Genomic DNA, 17,205 nt, shown 5'->3' with positions numbered 1-17,205 from the left:
CCCCTCCCCCGTTCATGCTCTGTCTCTGTCTGTCTCAAAAATAAATAAGACGTTAAAAAAAATATATTAAAAAAAATGGGAAAAACCTGGCAATACTTGAGTTTGATTTTTTTTCTTGACATTTGACTGGCTCTTACTCCAATAGGGTATTAAAATTGCCATAGCCCTCAGTCCCCTTTGTCACATTGCCAGGAAACTGAGTACCACCAGCATCCATTCATCCTAGTACTCAGAACTAAGCCTGGCCTTTTCTTTATTTGCTTGACCTGCCTGGATTTAAATCCTGACAGGATTTAAGCTTGCCGATCCTTGTTTAGAGGCTTTGGGTTTAAAGGTCTCAGATGATGACCTTGAAGTTTAGATATTTACTTTGTGGTCGTAAAATATATGAGTGCAAAGGAGTTTAGAAGTCCATGAATAAACACAAACTCATTTTGTTCATCTGCACCTCTTCACTGGTTGATTTCTCCACATATCATATCTTATTTATAACACCACATTGCTGTGGAAATTCACTGCTGTACTTTTTGCTTCCCAGCTCTACTAAATTTTACTCCGAACGTTTTCAGAGCTGCTTGAACAATGTGCAGATTTAGTGTAGTAGCAATCTCAAGTGGTTTTGTAACATTAAATATTAAATAACTTTAAAACTGCAAACAAGGGAAAAATAAGAAGTCAGCCAAATCCTGACACATACATTTAATAAGGAGGCAACAAAGGGTCTCTCATTTACATGACCTACTGCTCAACCACTGTGGTAGAATGGAGGCCTGCTCTACACCTGCATTTCCTTCAAATCTGGTATGAAATGTCTCCTAAAGTCATATCGTAGTTTAGTAGTCTGCCTAGTGGTGGGCACTGGCCGATACAGTTAATCCTAACACTTAATTGAGAAATCCTTTGTTGGACAACTGTCTTATGCCTGCTGTATACAACCAGTAATGATAATTAAGAGTTACTGAACCCATGCTATGTGTTGAAATGCTTTTCTGTGTACCTGACAAGGATCATCTCATTTCATCCCCGCTCCAACCCATTGAGGTAAGTGCTGAAGTAGGTGTTGTCTTCATTTTATTGATGAGGTGCCAGAGGCAAAGGGAGTGCTCAAGATCACACAGGTTGTGTGAAGCTATGGATGCAGAATTCTAGCCCTGGCCGTGTGAATACAGCCTCCCCAGTGCTAGTCCCAGGTAGGTCTAAGACTCAGATCTTGCCCTGAGAACTGAAAATCCATCTGGTTGTTGGTCAGTTAACAGATAACTATAACATGTATTCTCTTAATATTGGAGCAGTATATTATAGGGACAAACATTTCTGCCTTAGGAGGTAGAGACCAGAGAAAACTTCAGAAAGATCATGGTAAGTTGAGTTGGACAAAGAGGAAAAGCAGTCCCAGGAGAGGAGAAAGGTATGAGACAAGGTACTGAGGCATAAATGTGAATGGGCTATTTATGAAATGAAAGGCAGCCCTAATACCTGGGAGATACAGTATTTATAGGCAATATATGGAGACAGCTATGTATGCATCATTTCCAAAATTAGGGTTAAGATGAAAACAAATAAGGGGTGCCTGGGTGGCTCAGTCGGTTGAGTGTCCGACTTCGGCTCAGGTCATGATCTCGCGGTCTGTGAGTTCGAGCCCCGCGTCGGGCTCTGTGCTGACAGCTCAGAGCCTGGGTCCTGCTTCTGATTCTGTGTCTCCCTCTCTCTCTCTGCCCCTCCCCAACTCATGCTCTGTCTCTGTCTCTGTCAAAAATAAATCAACATTAAAAAAAAAAAAAAGAAAAGAAAAGAAATTGCTGTGGTTGAGGTCAAAGAGGTTTGTTGCCTGCTTTCTCCTCTAGGGTTAAAAAAAAAAAAGAAAAGAAAAGATGAAAACAAACAAAAAGATAGAGTCAACATACCCTGGATCAAGAGTGAGATTTGTCTAGTCACCGTAAAGAGGTGATTCCAGGCTTGGCTAGGATAACATTTGATTGGCTTCACTCAGCTAAGGAAAGGGCAGGGGCACAGAGACATTAGAGTTTCCCAATGGTAGAGGACATTCTGAGATCCAGGTTGGCTGAGTGTATTAAAGCACTAGGGGAAAAGAGTGTTGGCTCCTTGCTTTTGATGAAAGTGCCTAAGGCCATTTTAAGATCACCAACTTCTCTTGTTCTGTTTCTGTGTTTTGCAGTTGGTCAGCTGATTATATTTTGGATCTCTGTGTAAATTGCCTTTAGTAATAGAAACTGCCACTCATGCCAAAACAAATATTCTGGATTGTGTGACTGTTCTCTTTCTCATGATTAAATTCATCAATCGACACCTTGGCTTAAATGTCTGTAGAGCTCAGCGAAGTCTAGCCTACACCCCGAGAGAAAGAAAACTAGATGTGTTGGACTGGGGCAGACACTGGGGGTGGGGGCACAATGGAGTGAAGGAAATAAATGAAAGGAATATTTCCAACCATGAGATTTGATGACTGATGGGATATAGTGGTTGAAAGAGGAGGAGGCATTAAGGATAGGAAACTGAGAGGATAATAATGTCCCTGATGGAGATGGAAGGCAGAAGCAGATAGATTTCTGGGAGAAGGATAACAAATGTTTGACTTTGAAGTTTGAGTCCATGGTGCCTGTGTTGGTGGCGTCTTCTGCCTTTGGACACCTTTGGCGTGTCCAGGGTTATGAAGCTGGTTAGATGCAGCGACCGCGCAGCATATAGGAAGTGGGTGGGTTCAGCTCAAGGGAGTGTGTGACGTGAAAAGGAGGCTGAAGATGGAACCCTGGATGTCACTGATGTCAGAGATGAGCACGGGCAGTCTGTGAAGGAGCCGGGGAGGCAGCGAGGTGGGAGAAAAGGGTGAAAGAGTGGAGCAGCAGTGATTCAAGCAAAACAGAATGGCCAGTTTCATCAATTACTGTAGAATCAAAATAGAAGACCTAGACTCAAAGCTTAAGAGGCAGAGAGACTTGAGCAAGGTCTCCCTGCTTCCCCAGAAGAGAGACTTGAGCTTGTCCAGGATCACCCTGAGGGGGTCAGGGGATGATCATAGTGTTTCCTGAGTGACAGTCTCCTGCTTCTCCCATTGTCTCATGTTGTTTCTTGTTTCTAAGAATAGCTCTGCAGTCAGTGCGGAATACTATGTAGTACTAGCTGGTGCAAGAGATTATGTTGCTTCTTCAAAGTGGACATTCCTTCTCCCCGCATCCCTGTGCTCACAGTGAAAAGAGGGCCCTAGTTATTTAAAACAGGACATGTTGCTGGATGAATATAGCTGGTGTGTGGCCCACTTGCTACTCTTTCAATCAGCACGCAACTCACATGGTGTCAGCCAGTCAACCAAGAGTTTCACTGTGTGTTGTTACTGGGTTCAGTTTTGTGAAATAGCTCATTCTCCTATGCAGGAGTGCATTTTGACTGGCTTTTTGGGGAGAAACCTCAGTGATGACAGATTGTTAGCCTGATTATGTCTTTTTCTCTAAGAGGAAGGAGCAAGAACAGTCTCCTCTGAAGCAGAAGATAATAGGTCAGAAGTCTACAAATCTGTATTTGTTTCTGATTGGAAGGTCCTTGACACTCATGGATTTAACTTTCATTCATGCGTACATATGCACATACATGGACATGTGTGCATATACACATATCCATATATTTACATAATATACATGTGTATATGTGTATGTGTGTATACACACATACACATACATAAACATCTATATCTACATGTACAAATATATTTTTCACAGACAGCTTAAAGTCCAAGAGGAGAATGTGGCAGTGAATGGTTGGAGGAGCTGTGGGATGACAGGTGGGGTGGGCATGGGCAGAAAAAAGAGTAAAGAAAAAAAGATCCAGGAGATAAGATAATGATTTTAAATGTTTGGATGGGGAGGCTGGTGTGTCAGGGCAAATAAATTATGAATGAGCCTCGTCAGCAACCTGGGATTCATTCCTGTCTATCTCTCTCTGTTTGTAATCTTTTTCCCCGCTTCTCATTGAATTCTAACAACCCCAATGAGTAGGTAGTTTAGTCCCCATTTTCAGATGAGGAAGCCAAAGACATTTTATACTAGAATTGTAGGCAGGATTTAGGGGTAAGTGTAGGGCTTGACTGATACCCCTGAGAAAGGTCTGCTGCTTAGTCCCACATCCAGTTATGAGATGTGTAGTAGAGCCTGTGGTAGAAAACTGACACCAAATGGGGCAGTAGAGCAGGTCAAATTCATGTCTTTCTTAAACCCAAAAGTACATACATTTTGAACACTTAAGTACCACTAGTCCCTGTTTTCCTTTCCCATATAATCACAGCATCAGTGCTGAACAAATCGCCCTTTGTCTTCAGGCTGCTTTCGTACAAGAAAAAAAAAATCACACGGAGACTATGAAAGCACTTGACGTTCAAGGAACACAAAACATTAGTTTGACTCCAGATGATAACAAACATTTGGCTGTTTTGCCTCAGTCACACTCTTAAGAAGCGTGACGTTTGCAAGTGCATGCTCCAAAGTCATATTGACTGACTTTATTTTTGGCAACAGGGGGAAGAATCTTGTTTTTTTTTTCCTTTTTTTATCCCTATCCTAGACAAGTGTTAGTTGGAAAATGCCTATTAATCTTTTTTGATTTCCGCCAGTCATGACCATTCAGATTTGAGTGCCAGTGGACTTTAAGCTCACAATTATAAGTTGAGTCTATATTCAGGGGACTCCTAGGGGTAATGAGAAGTATTTTATAGGCAGAATGACCTTACATACGTGTAATTTGTAGACACGGATTTTTGGCAGATGTGGTTTGAGCAGATTGGAGGAGATTGGCAATGGTGTTGGAAAGGCTGCAAGAAGGGACAAACGCCAGCAATGCTGAATTCTACCTCTCTAGGTGCTCGACAGGAGAGGGAAACCTGGAGAGAAAAGGATGGACCCCTATAAAAAATTGGAGAAAGAATCAGTATCATTTAACTGCTAATAGAACTTATGAACAAAGCATAAGAAAAAAAATCACAAAGTCGTTAAATCTAAGAAACTGAACCCAGTAGAATTAGAACTAAGTATAAAATGCATATGATAGCTGAACTATATCCAATGGCAACTTAGCCCTAAAAGTACAAATGTAATGACAGGAAAAGAGTACAGTTCATTATATGCTGTGAAAAGGATGCTTAGGGTGAGGGTGTAAAAAACATGTCATTCATGGTTTCCAGGCATGGCAGAAGGAAAATACATAGCTATTTAATGTTTTTATTGCGCCTAATTCTTATTCACACTATCTTTTTTTTATAATGAAATATTTTTTTCACCTTTATTTTATTTTTTTATTTTTTTAAAATTTACATCCAAATTAGTTAGCATATAGTGCAACAATGATTTCAGGAGTAGATTCCTTAGTGCCCCTTACCCATTTAGCCCATCCCTCCTCCCACAACCCCTCCAGTAACATTCAGTTTGTTCTCCATATTTATGAGTCTCTTCTGTTTTGTCCCCCTCCCTGTTTTATATTATTTTTGGTTCCCTTCCCTTATGTCCATCTGTTTTGTCTCTTAAAGTTCTCATATGAGTGAAGTCATATGATTTTTGTCTTTCTCTGACTAGTTTCACTTAGCGTAATATCCTCCAGTTCCATCCACATAGTTACAAATGGCAAGATTTCATTCTTTTTGATTGCCAAGTAATACTCCATTGTGTGTGTATATATATATATATACCGAATTTTCTTTATCCATTCATCCATCGATGGACATTTGGGCTCTTTGCATACTTTGGCTATTGTTGATAGTGCTACTAGAAACATGGGGGTACATGTGTCCCTTCAAAATAGCACATCTGTATCCTGTGGATAAATGCCTAGTAGTGCAATTGCTGGGTCATAGGGTAGTTCTATTTTTAGTTTTTTGAGGAACCTCCATACTGTTTTCCAGAGTGGCTGCACCAGCTTGCATTGCCACGAACAATGCAAAAGAGATCCTTTCTTCGCATCCTCACCAACATCTGTTGTTGCCTGAGTTGTTAATGTTAGCCATTCTGACAGGTGCATGGTGATATCTCATTGTGGTTTTGATTTGTATTTCCCTGATGATGAGTGATGTTGAGCATTTTTTCACGTGTCGGTTGCCCATCTGGATGTCTTCTTTGGAGAAGTGTCTATTCATGTCTTTTGCCCATTTCTTCACTGGATTATTTGTTTTTTGGGTGTTGGGTTTGATAAGTTCTTTATAGATTTTGGATACTAACCCTTTATTTGATATGTCATTTGCAAATATCTTGTCCCATTCTGTCGGTTGCCTTTTAGTTTTGCTGATTGTTTCCTTCGCTGTACAGAAGCTTTTTATTTTGATGAGGTCCCAGTAGTTCATTTTTGCTTTTGTTTCCCTTGCCTCCGGAGACGTGTTGACTAAGAAGTTGCTGCGGCCAAGATCAAAGAGGTTTTTGTCTGCTTTCTTCTCGAGGATTTTGATGGCTTCCTGTCTTACATTTCGGTCTTTCATCCATTTTGAGTTTATTTTTGTGTATGGTATAAGAAAGTGGTCCAGGTTCATTCTTCTGCATGTCCCTGTCCAGTTTTCCGAGCACCACTTGCTGAAGAGACTGTCTTTATTCCATTGGATATTCTTTCCTGCTTTGTCAAAGATTAGTTGGCCATACGTTTGTGGGTATAATGAAATATTTTACAACACAGAGACTAATATAACAAGAACCCACTCAACTCTCTACAATCCTGTTTTAAACGATTAAAATATTACAGAAGCAGCTGAATCTCCCTGTATACCCCTTCTCTGTTCTCCACCCTCCAGAGGTAATCTGTCCTGAATTTGTTGTTTCTATTTCCTTCTTTTTTTTTATGGTACATGTATACGTGTACATACGCATAAGTTTAGAAATATATATATTCATGAGAAATATAGCATTATTTTGCAAATTACTAAACTTTATATAGTGCTTAATTTACTTTTTGAACCAGTGATTTAGTGAAGAGTGTTCTGCTCAAATTAAGCTCACATTTGACCTGAGAATGAAAAATGAGTAGGTTGACTTACATCCAGCCTTGCTGACTTTGCACTGATACCTGTTGCTTCTCAAACAGAATTAGCTGTGCCTTCAACAAATGAGAACCATTTGGAGTTCCGGAGTAAATTATTGATAGAAGTAGAAATAATTTCAGGAAAGGTTTGCTTTGAGGCTAAACCCAAGTCTGTGTAATCAGTTCCTGGGATGAGTAATGTTTTTTTTCCTAACTAGGGTGTTTCTTTGGACTCCTAAACTAATGAAAGTTTGAAAGCTATCCTGGGAATTTAGATCGTGTCTCAGAGTTTCCAAAAAATGACAATTTTCACCTCACGTTTATTTCATTCTTTAAGATCCATGTTTTCCAAACTAGCCAATTTACCTTTCTCCCTAGTTGATGAACATCTGTATTGTACCCAGGTAATAAAGTAAGTATCCCAGTAACAACGTGAAAAGAGAATACTAACCAAAATATCATGTTACATCTGTTTAAAAAATGTTCTCAGATGAAACCTATCCATTAACTAACACTTAGGTCTATCCCTTACTCACTCCAAGATACTGAACCTGAAGGTAGAGAAAACCAATCATTGGAGAAAGGCACTTGAGCTGAAAACCTATGGAGCAAGAGAGAAATATGTGTCTGCATCATTAACATGATTCAGTGATGCCATGGGGCACCTGGGTGGCTCAGTCGGTTAAGCGCTGACTTCGGCTCAGGTCATGATCTCACGCTTTATGGGTTTGAGCCCCACGTTGAGCTCTGAGCTGACAGGTTGGAGCCTTGAGCCTGCCTCAGATTCTGTGTCTCCTTCTCACTCTGCCCCTTGCTACTTCTATGGAAACAATCAGGAAGATGGCTATAAATGAACTCAGAGGCTCATTATCTCTTAGCTCTAGAGATGTTCTGGATGGTCCAGAGCCTGGAGCCTGCTTTGGATTTTGTGTCTCTGTCTCTCAAAAATAAACAAACGTTAAAAAAAATAAAAAAATAAACATGATTCGTGTCTCTCAAAAATAAGTAAACGTTAAAAAAACAAACAAACATGATTCAGTGATGCCTAATGGCTTTGTTAGACCTAATGCAGCTTAATCGAAGGTTATTTTGTTCTATAAATCAAAAATCCAGCCAACCAACCAGTCACCCAAACAAACAGAATTCTGAAATCTGTGGCTTTGTAAAAAATTGAGGTGTTAGTTTAATTTGTAAAATTCCATATCTGTACACCAATGAACATTAGTCTGCCTCCTCACAGAATAGTCTGTATATCAGGTATCTGCTGAGTATTTTGTGAAACTTATGGGGTGGTCATCCATTTCCAGTCTTGGCTTTATGGCCACAGCACCACAAGACACATACGTAAATGAAGGAGATCGAGTGTGAATTATGGGGAAACCTATTTTCTTTCATCAAGTTACCTGAGAATGTAGGGGAGTTACACAATTGTCTGGACCCAGTGTTCTCATCTATAGAATAAGGGTGTGAATGGACTCCTGGGGGTCCCTACCTACTTGTTAAGAACAACCCCAGGTTTGACGAAATAAAAAATGGGGGATGGAAACCTCTGATTTGTGCACACAGATAATGAAACACCCGTTAGGCCAAATGCTTGCCTTCGGTGAGCTGTTTTCCACTAGGGTAAGCAACATGCATTCACAACACTGCCTAAGTAGGATTCTGGCTAAGTCATTTCACTTTGAGCATGTGCCCTACATTATGCAGAGGAAGGAAGAGACAACAGGTAAAGTCTTATTTGCCCTCTTGACTTTGCATAGAAAAGGAGCTAACATGGAGGTGGCAGCTGTCAGAGTAATTCCACTGATTTTGTGTTAATGTGATGAGAGAGAGTGAGCTGTGGAGGAAAGTTACTCACAATAAAACGTATTTTATTTTAATATTTGTGTTAAAGGAAGTAGGTAGTATTTAGCAGTGAGAAGCATGGTCTCTGGAATCAGTCCGCCTGGATTCACCATTCACTAACTGTGAACTCGCGAGTTCACCACTCGCTGTGTTTTTAGGCGAGTTACCTTTTAATCCCCTCTCCTTATCTGTAAGACAGAAGTGATAGAAGCATCTGCCCCATATGGTTCTCATAAAATGTAAATGAGTTAGTACATATGAACTCTTAATGATGAACTCTGTATGAACTCTTAATGATGGTACCAGGCATACAGTAAGTGCACAAGAAATGCCGTCTGTAGTTGTTTGATAAAAATAAATAGGTGATCCTTGAAGAAAACCTAGTAAGTAGAAATGCTATTCACTTTGTAAGGAAGACTTGCTGTTAAGCTTGAAACCACAATTACTTCACTTCAAAACTTTGTGGAAGTGAATATGTCACATACAATGCAGAACCCCCTTTGAAGGGCTCTAGAAGTCCAATTGTACTTGCCTGGAGAAGTGATAAAATCTGAACATGTTTGTGTTGTAGCTTTGTTCGTATATTAGGAAAGTCATCAGCTCTGACTTTTTAGTAGAAAAACAGGAATTTAATCTACTTTGTGTTTTGATGTAAAAGGGTGGGTTTATGTATTTTAAAGTATAAATATAATAAAGTCTATACTGATTTATTTCTTTATTTTTTAATTTTTTTTGATGTTTGTTTATTTTTGAGAGAGACAGTGTGAACAGAGGAGGGGCAAAGAGAAAGGGAGACACAGAATCCGAAGCAGGCTCCAGGCTCTGAGCTGTCAGCACAGACCCTGACACAGGGCTCAAATTCAAGAACCACGAGAACATGACCTGACCTGAAGTCGGGCACTTAACCGACTGAGCCACCCAGGTGCCCCAATATACTAATTTATTTCTATATATTCTGTTCATTTATCATAATTTTACTTCATGTGTAATGATTTGCAAGATATAGGGGCATGATTTATAATGAATCTTAAATTTTATGGAAGAAAAGATACAAGCCTTACTTCACTTCTCTTTATATATTTGATGAGAAATGAGTTAATCCTTTTTTGTGTCTGTTTAGATGATGGAACAGCTAAAATGAGAAGTTTCTCAAAAATAATGAATTCCATTTCATAATTGGAGGAGCTGTATGCTAATTTTGTGTGCTCTGTATCCTAGTTCGGCACTCAGTAACAGTATTTTTCATAATTATGCAACTATTCCAGAGTTGACTCTCTTTGATTCCAAATTCCTACTATGTTGGTCATTTAAAAAATTGCATTAGCAGTATTTAGCATGTCTTCCCCCTTTCTTATTTATATTTTTTGCAAAGTTCCTAGAAATAGTTAACATTATTTGATTGTGGTATATTTTGGTTAAAATAAACTTAAAAGTAAATAAATAAAGGGAGTACCTGTAACTTTAATAAAAATTCAGGTGTCAGTTTAGGAGCCATTCTTTGCAAACCACTATGTTTGCTGTCAGAAATACAGAGATAAATAAGACTCAGCTTTACCTACTTGGAACTCACAAGCAAGTCAGAAGTTTGTGGCTGTAATCAAAGATAAGGTAAAGAGGTAAAGAACACACCACCAGACACAGTGCCTTCAGTGCTGCAACATTCAGAAAAGGTGGATTCATAGACTCACTAGCGTTTGACCTAAATCCTGAAGGAGGAATAGTATTTCATTCAGCAGGTAGAGAGGATGATTGGCTAAGATGGCGAATGGCCCCTGGGTAATTGCTGTTGACTTTCCCTGACAAGCTCCCTATTACTGTAGCTACCCTGGTATTGATGATACAAACAAACAAACAAAAAACACAAGTGGAGTCCTTCCCTATCTCCAGTTTTGCAAGCAGTCGATTTCTTTTCATCAGGACAAAAACTGTTCTTATTACATGGTGTCCGTTAATGTCCCCTTGGTTAAAAACACCATTTTAGCTGAATGTCTTCAGTTTTCAGGAGTGTTCAGTCAGGAAGAGGTAGCGTAGCCTAATGTTGAGAACTGGAACACTGGAACCAACCAGCCTGGTTTCCCATCTTGACGCTCTCCCTTATTAGCTATGTGACCTTCAGCAATTTAGTAAACCCCCCTGTCCTTGTTTCCTCATCTAAAAAAAAGGGAATAGGGAATGGGGCGGGGTGATGATAATAGTACCTACGTAGTTGTTTGGAATTGCTTCACTAAATGACTTTCTATTTGTGAAGTGCTTAGAACAGCTCCTGGAGTAGAGGAAGTACTCTATAACTGTAAGCAAAATGGCCCCATATGCCTGCCTTGCTCTGTCTAGGATGGTGTGCTGAGTTGAGCTCTGGGGGCTGTTCTGGATGTTTTCCCTGCTTCTTCCTCCTATAGATGAGGATTTTGGTGCCATTTGTGACACCTGGCAGCCAGACACAAGATGTCAACGCTCTGATTCCCTGCCTTTATGGCACATTTTATTAGTCTTGATTTTAACAAAGAGCCTTTTCAGCTTTGTTGTATAAGGACAATAAACTAGATTCAGTGGGTGGTGGTTTTTACTAGCTTTCCATTCTAATTTTCGGGTTTGATGGATATAAAAGGTTTCTATGTCCAAACAAATGTAGTGGAACACATTCACTTCTCGAGGCAAAAGAAGTGCACTCTGATTCTCTGGAATTTGAGAGGGGACTTTAGAGTCAGTGCTGAGCTAGGTTGGTGCTCTGGTTTTGCCACTTAGCAACAGTGTGGCCTTGGGCAAGCTAATCCCTAGACTGTTGTTCCCAGTAGAGATTGCTACCTTGCAGAGTCGTTTCCTCACCTGGACTCTTTCTGAGCACCCTCCACTGACAGCTGAGGAGAGAGCTGTCGGTTCTGCTAACCAGGCTCACACTTACCGTCTGCTTTCTAGACTCTAGAATGGGATGCTTGTTCTCACCCCTCTTTTCTGTGTCCTTGGGAATTGATACTTAACAAAAATTCCTCTTCTGCCTGTTTAGTGCTACATTCATAAAAAGCACAGAGGTAAATTTATGTATTCAATTTACCATCCTTAACCAGGCTTTAAGTTTTTTTTTTTTTTAAACAAACCTTCTTTAACTGTATTTTTTATTATTACCATAACAACAGTGTCTTTTGAAATTTCTTGGTAAGAATAAGTTTAATGCTTCCTTCTCCAAACCCCTGCTTTTATTAATAAAATCTAAGGATTTATCCCCTGGTTATTATTGAATATTTTATATTAATTGCATTGTCTCTTAAGAGCAATAGCATTTAATTTGGCAGTGAAATTGAGGGCAGTTATTTATGTTGCTAACCATAGTCCTTTTATTCTAATATTCGGCTTTTTAAATGTGTATTTGTATCTTGATGTTGGAATTAACCTAAGTGATTCTTTAGTAAAGATTAATAACTGAAGTGTTTTCAGAGCCTTTGAATATGTGCTGCTTTTCCTATTCCTTCACAAGTGAAAGGCACTTTGGCTGATACTGGCTATCGCTGACTGAATCTTCCCTTTCTTCTGTAGGTTAGAAATACAGAGGGCAGGGGCACCAGGGTGGCTCGGTCAGTTAAGCGTGGACTTTGGCGCAAGTCATGATCTCACGGTTGTGAGTTCAAGTATCGTATAGGGTGGGCTTGCTGCTGTCAGCACCGAAGTCTTCAGCTAAGAGCTCGCTTGGGATCCTCCGTCAACCTCTTTCTATCTGCCCTTCCCCCATGCTCGCTCTCTCTCAAAAATAAACAAACATTAAAAAATGTGTAGAAAAAAGAAACACAAAAGGGAAATTTAAGACCAACTGGACCTTGCTTCTTTGATGGTGATTTACTTTCATTTGATTTTTGTGTTGACTTGTTTTTGCTTTTATGCCTGGTACTGAAGTGTTTTGTTTTTGTTTTGTTTTGTTTTTGTTTTAACCCTAGGATTCAAAACTTTTGTCAGAATGTGGCTTTGAATTGATATTATGTGGAACACAATTTAGTCCTCTTTTTTTTTTTTTCCAGTTCAGATTCTGTTTTTTTTACTGTCTGATTATTCTACTTCAGTTCTTCAGTTGTGTTTTCTCAGAAACAACTATAATTAGACTTGATTTTTCTAGTCCTTCAGATCTCGAGTCTTCTTTCATCTACTGGTTCTTTTCTCTGGCCATATGGGGGTGTTTGTCTTCTACATCAATGATTCAATTTTACATAGTACACATCTACATTTTTTTCTCTCCCCCCATGTGGATAATATTCTGTCACTGTATTTTTAGAATCTCTCTAGTGCTTCTTTATTTCACTTAGAATCTCCTTTTATCTTACCCAGTAGTCCTTTATTGATTTATGGCTTTCTACTTTTGTCTTTAAGGGATATATCTTCTTATATCATATTAACAATGCCAAATACTTTTCTAAAAATTACATCTGGTTCCTCCAGGGAGTCATTTTTAGGAGACAGGTCTTCTTTGAATCTTTAGTATGTTCTTTTCTTTCCATATTTAAAAAAAATTTTTTTAAGTTTTATATTTGAGAGAGAGACAGAGAGCCAAGTAGGGGAGGTGCCAGAGAGACAGAGACAGAATCTGAAGCGGCTCCAGGCTCTGAGCTGTCAGCACAGAGCCCGACACAGGGCTCGAACTCACGAACCATGAGATCATGACCCGAGCCAAAGTCAGACGCTTAACTGACTGAGCCACCCAGGTGCCCATTTTTCTTTCCGTGTTTATGCACTACTTCTTGGTAGACCCATGTTGACATTTAGCTCTTATTTTCATTCCTGAATTTGGCAACCTATCTAGACCCACTCACAGAGAGGGTGCATAGATTTCCCTGGGCTCCACCCTCTGTCCTCTTGTTTGCTAGTAAATGACCTCTTGTAGATCTCAGACCTTGTAGCCACTGATGTTTACAGGCCCTGGCTCATTACAGTGGGACAGAAGAGTCTCATATAAAGCATCAATTGCCAATGCCTTGTTCTCTGTACTCTCTGTATGGATTAGTTACTCTAGCCCCCAGAATACAATACCACTATAGATCATCTTGTCTCTAAATCTGCTTTTCTGCATCTGAAACCACAGGGTGCTAAGTATTTCCTTTTTTCCCCCACTTACCTTTTGAAATAGCAGTCAGTCACTCACTGATGGGAGTGGGACAGACTCTCCTCCTGCCTCAAAAAGCCTCATTCATGACCAAGAGTAGTCATTTTCTGACTGATACAGTTTCTGACTGATACAGATGGTGGCATTTGTATCCGAAATGGTAGAAAACGGAGAAAGGGAGCTACACACAGATTTTCCTACTTCCTTCAAGACTCCTAACTTGTTTTGCTCTGCTTTGAATTATGTTTCTAAAATCTAATTTTATTGTTTTTTGCTGCAAAATTCTCTGATTCTTGCAATAGGTTGAAGGTTATATCTTTCTTTTTTGTGGCTGCATTGCACCTTTATTTTACCTCTCGTTTTACAGGTATTTTAGTGGGAGGTTGGAGGGGGCTAGATATCAGGAGACGGTAGCTAGGCACCATTTAAAACTGTAACTTATATGAAACTACACAAATAAGAAAGTTATGCGTGTGGCAGAATGCTTGAAAATTTTGCTTCCTGCAGATATTTTGTGGGAATAAACTCTGCCTTGTAAATATTCATCACAAGTTGTTATTCAAATGATAGAGGCATCGATGTCCTGTATTAGAACCTGTGTGTTATGAAAACTGGGTCATTTCAGTGAGGAAATAAAATGTAGGTACAATAAGTGATTATAAGAATTCCAATGACTTCCATAAAGTTTTTATTACACATAAAAATTGCCTGATCACTGCCTGCTCACAGAAGAGTTTTAGAGCTGAAACAGCTGTTATAAATCATTTAACCTGGGAGTTGCAAATTCAGTTGCCTTCAGGGCCAGAAAAGTGACCTGCATATGCATGAAGTAGGTTGGTTTAATATATTGGGAGTGGAAGGGACTAGAGAAAAGTGGAGATTACTTATGCCACCAACTCCTTGGGCCATAATACCAAAACAGTATAATATAAACCCCCTCAATAATAGATTTGCCCAAAGTTAGGAGATTTGGTGTGTCTTAACCAGAAGCAGCTACATAATTTCCAGTGCCCAGTGCAAAACAAAACATGGGCTCCCTTGTTCAACAATTATTGAGAATTTCAAGATACTGACAGCAGAACATTAAACCAATCATGGGACCCGATGGTGACTGCACAAGTTACACGGCCTTGAAGCCATTCCTGGTCTTCACTTCTGATCTAGAATTTATACATCCAGACAGAAAGAAACATACAGACACTTCATCCACAACCACCAAAAACCAATAATGGAGATGTGGTTAAAATGAAGTCCTTGACTTTGATGCTGCATCAAATGAACCACCTTTACTTACAAGAAGGCTTTTTTGTATGAGGCTTGCTACTCACCAGTTTTCTATATTGTTTGGAGGTTTTCGTTGAATTCTTACACTGCTACCATCAGTTTTTGTTGTTCCTTCCTGAAGTCAGGTTTTATGAATTATGAGTTGAAGATTTTCAACCCTAAAGTTCAAAGCTCTTCTCTAAATGTTACCTCTGATTTGAATTCCAGAATGTTTGACCAATCAGTCTGGGAGTGAAACTCTGGGGGACACTTGTGTCTGCTGTTGAGTCTCAACTCAGCTCTCGGAGGCCCGCTACCATTATTCTTTTCCTCTTACCTGAAGAAGCTGTTGTTTTTTCCAGAATATTTTGTCTAAAATTTGAATCATCGCCTAAAGTCACCTCTCCCTCTCCCCTGCTGTTTGTTATCTTATTTGAAAAGTTTACATAGCTTGCAAACACGTAAAGCAATCTTCTGCCTGCTGGCATATTGAAGTTGACTAGTCCCTTTCTCATCTTGTCATTTGTGTTCATTTATAACTTGAAATCCACGGTACTACTAACAACATGACCTCAGGAATGCTCTTTAGTGAAATTTAGCCAGCTTTTAAAGGCATAGCTATTCACACTCAAAAAATACAAGAAATAAAATTGGGAATCAGGGTACTAGGGTAAGAGGTTTTTTGGGTTTTTTTTTGTAGTAACCATATATACATATAATATATAATTTGTATAAAGTCTTTATATTTTGAGAAAATTTTATGTATATATTTTTAAAATTTCAGTTACTCACCATTAAGTATTTCAGTGTAAATCACAAAACAAGGACATTCTCCTATGTAGACCATAATAGAATTCCCCACTCAATAAATTTAACATTTATATAACACTAATGTTTAAGATTCATATTTGGTGCTTTCCATTGTCCCAATAATTTTGTCCAATAAGTTTTGCCATTTTAAAAAACACCTCCTAATCTATTTGTCTGTTTATTATCTTTGAAGAGCACATCACAGAATCTGAAATTTTGTTAGCAAATGCATTACTTTTCTTCCTCAGGAGAGATTTTGAAGATCTTATTTAGAAGTTTTTGTCTATCCCCAAATTGCAAAGATATCTTTCATCAATTTCCTCTCTTAGCTTTATAGTTTTACCTTTCAAATTTAGGTCTTACACCTAAGTGTGGTTCATTTTTGTATAGCATAAAAAATAGGGCTTCTTCAGCTTTTTCCCCCCATAAACATTATCGCTGCCTACATGAAGTCTTACATTTTAAGAAAAACATTGAATCATTTAAAATTGAAAGAGAACCAAAAACATTTTTTTTGCTCACTAAAAAAAGTGAAAGTCTGATTAACAGCTACATGTACAGTTTGGAGTGGTATAATGTTGCCATTAACAGTTGTATATCGGATGATTTAGATTCCAAATGGCTTCCTTTAGTGAGACCACAAAGGTATCCATAAGTATTTGTTAAAAGATGAAAAAAATCTTACCTAATTAAAAAATACTAAGGTTTTTATTTTTAAAAAAAGTATGAACTTCAGTTAAGTCCAGTTATTTACTTAATATCTGAATTAGGCAAGGAATTCATAACAATCTGATGTACTTTTATATTGTTGAAGTATATCCCTTCATGAGTGATTAACAAGAGGAAATTCATAAGTTGAGAAAGAAAAGATGAACAAATGGGTAAAGACAGTAACTGAGTAGAAGAAAAATTTTTTATGAATTATTAATATTTAAGATTTTGCAATAAGCCATGCACCTGAGTATATGTGTTCAGCTAACACTGAAGTTACCCATTAAGCTTAATCCCTGGTTGGAGTGGTGGGTGTGTGTAGGGGGGCGCAAATTTAAGGGACTTTTTTCATTCACATGCATCAATACTGTGCTGTGAAATATATAAACTGAATGTCATAGAATGTTTTTTTAAACTTCTACAGGTGGAGATTTTCATTTCACCTTTATGTATTTATCTATGGAGTCCGGTTCCTGAAAAAGGTAGGATCTACCAAG

General features: G+C 38.7%; 1 protein-coding gene across 2 annotated transcripts in view; it reads left to right on the top strand.

Annotated features, from left to right (window-relative positions):
• Window positions 1-17,205, top strand: part of CERS6 (ceramide synthase 6) — a 328,468-nt gene that overhangs the window by 168,183 nt on the left and 143,080 nt on the right. For both annotated transcript variants that reach the window (XM_058714943.1, XM_058714935.1), the window contains exon 4: window positions 17,133-17,190. In XM_058714943.1, the coding sequence (XP_058570926.1) occupies window positions 17,133-17,190 (58 nt within the window). The remainder of the gene's footprint in view (window positions 1-17,132; window positions 17,191-17,205) is intronic.

This window comes from Neofelis nebulosa, chromosome 2, assembly GCF_028018385.1.
Source record: "Neofelis nebulosa isolate mNeoNeb1 chromosome 2, mNeoNeb1.pri, whole genome shotgun sequence".
In the NCBI taxonomy this organism is placed as follows: domain Eukaryota; kingdom Metazoa; phylum Chordata; class Mammalia; order Carnivora; family Felidae; genus Neofelis; species Neofelis nebulosa.
The sequence above is the reverse complement of the archived record's forward strand: the minus strand, read 5'-3'. Positions and strand labels throughout refer to the sequence as shown.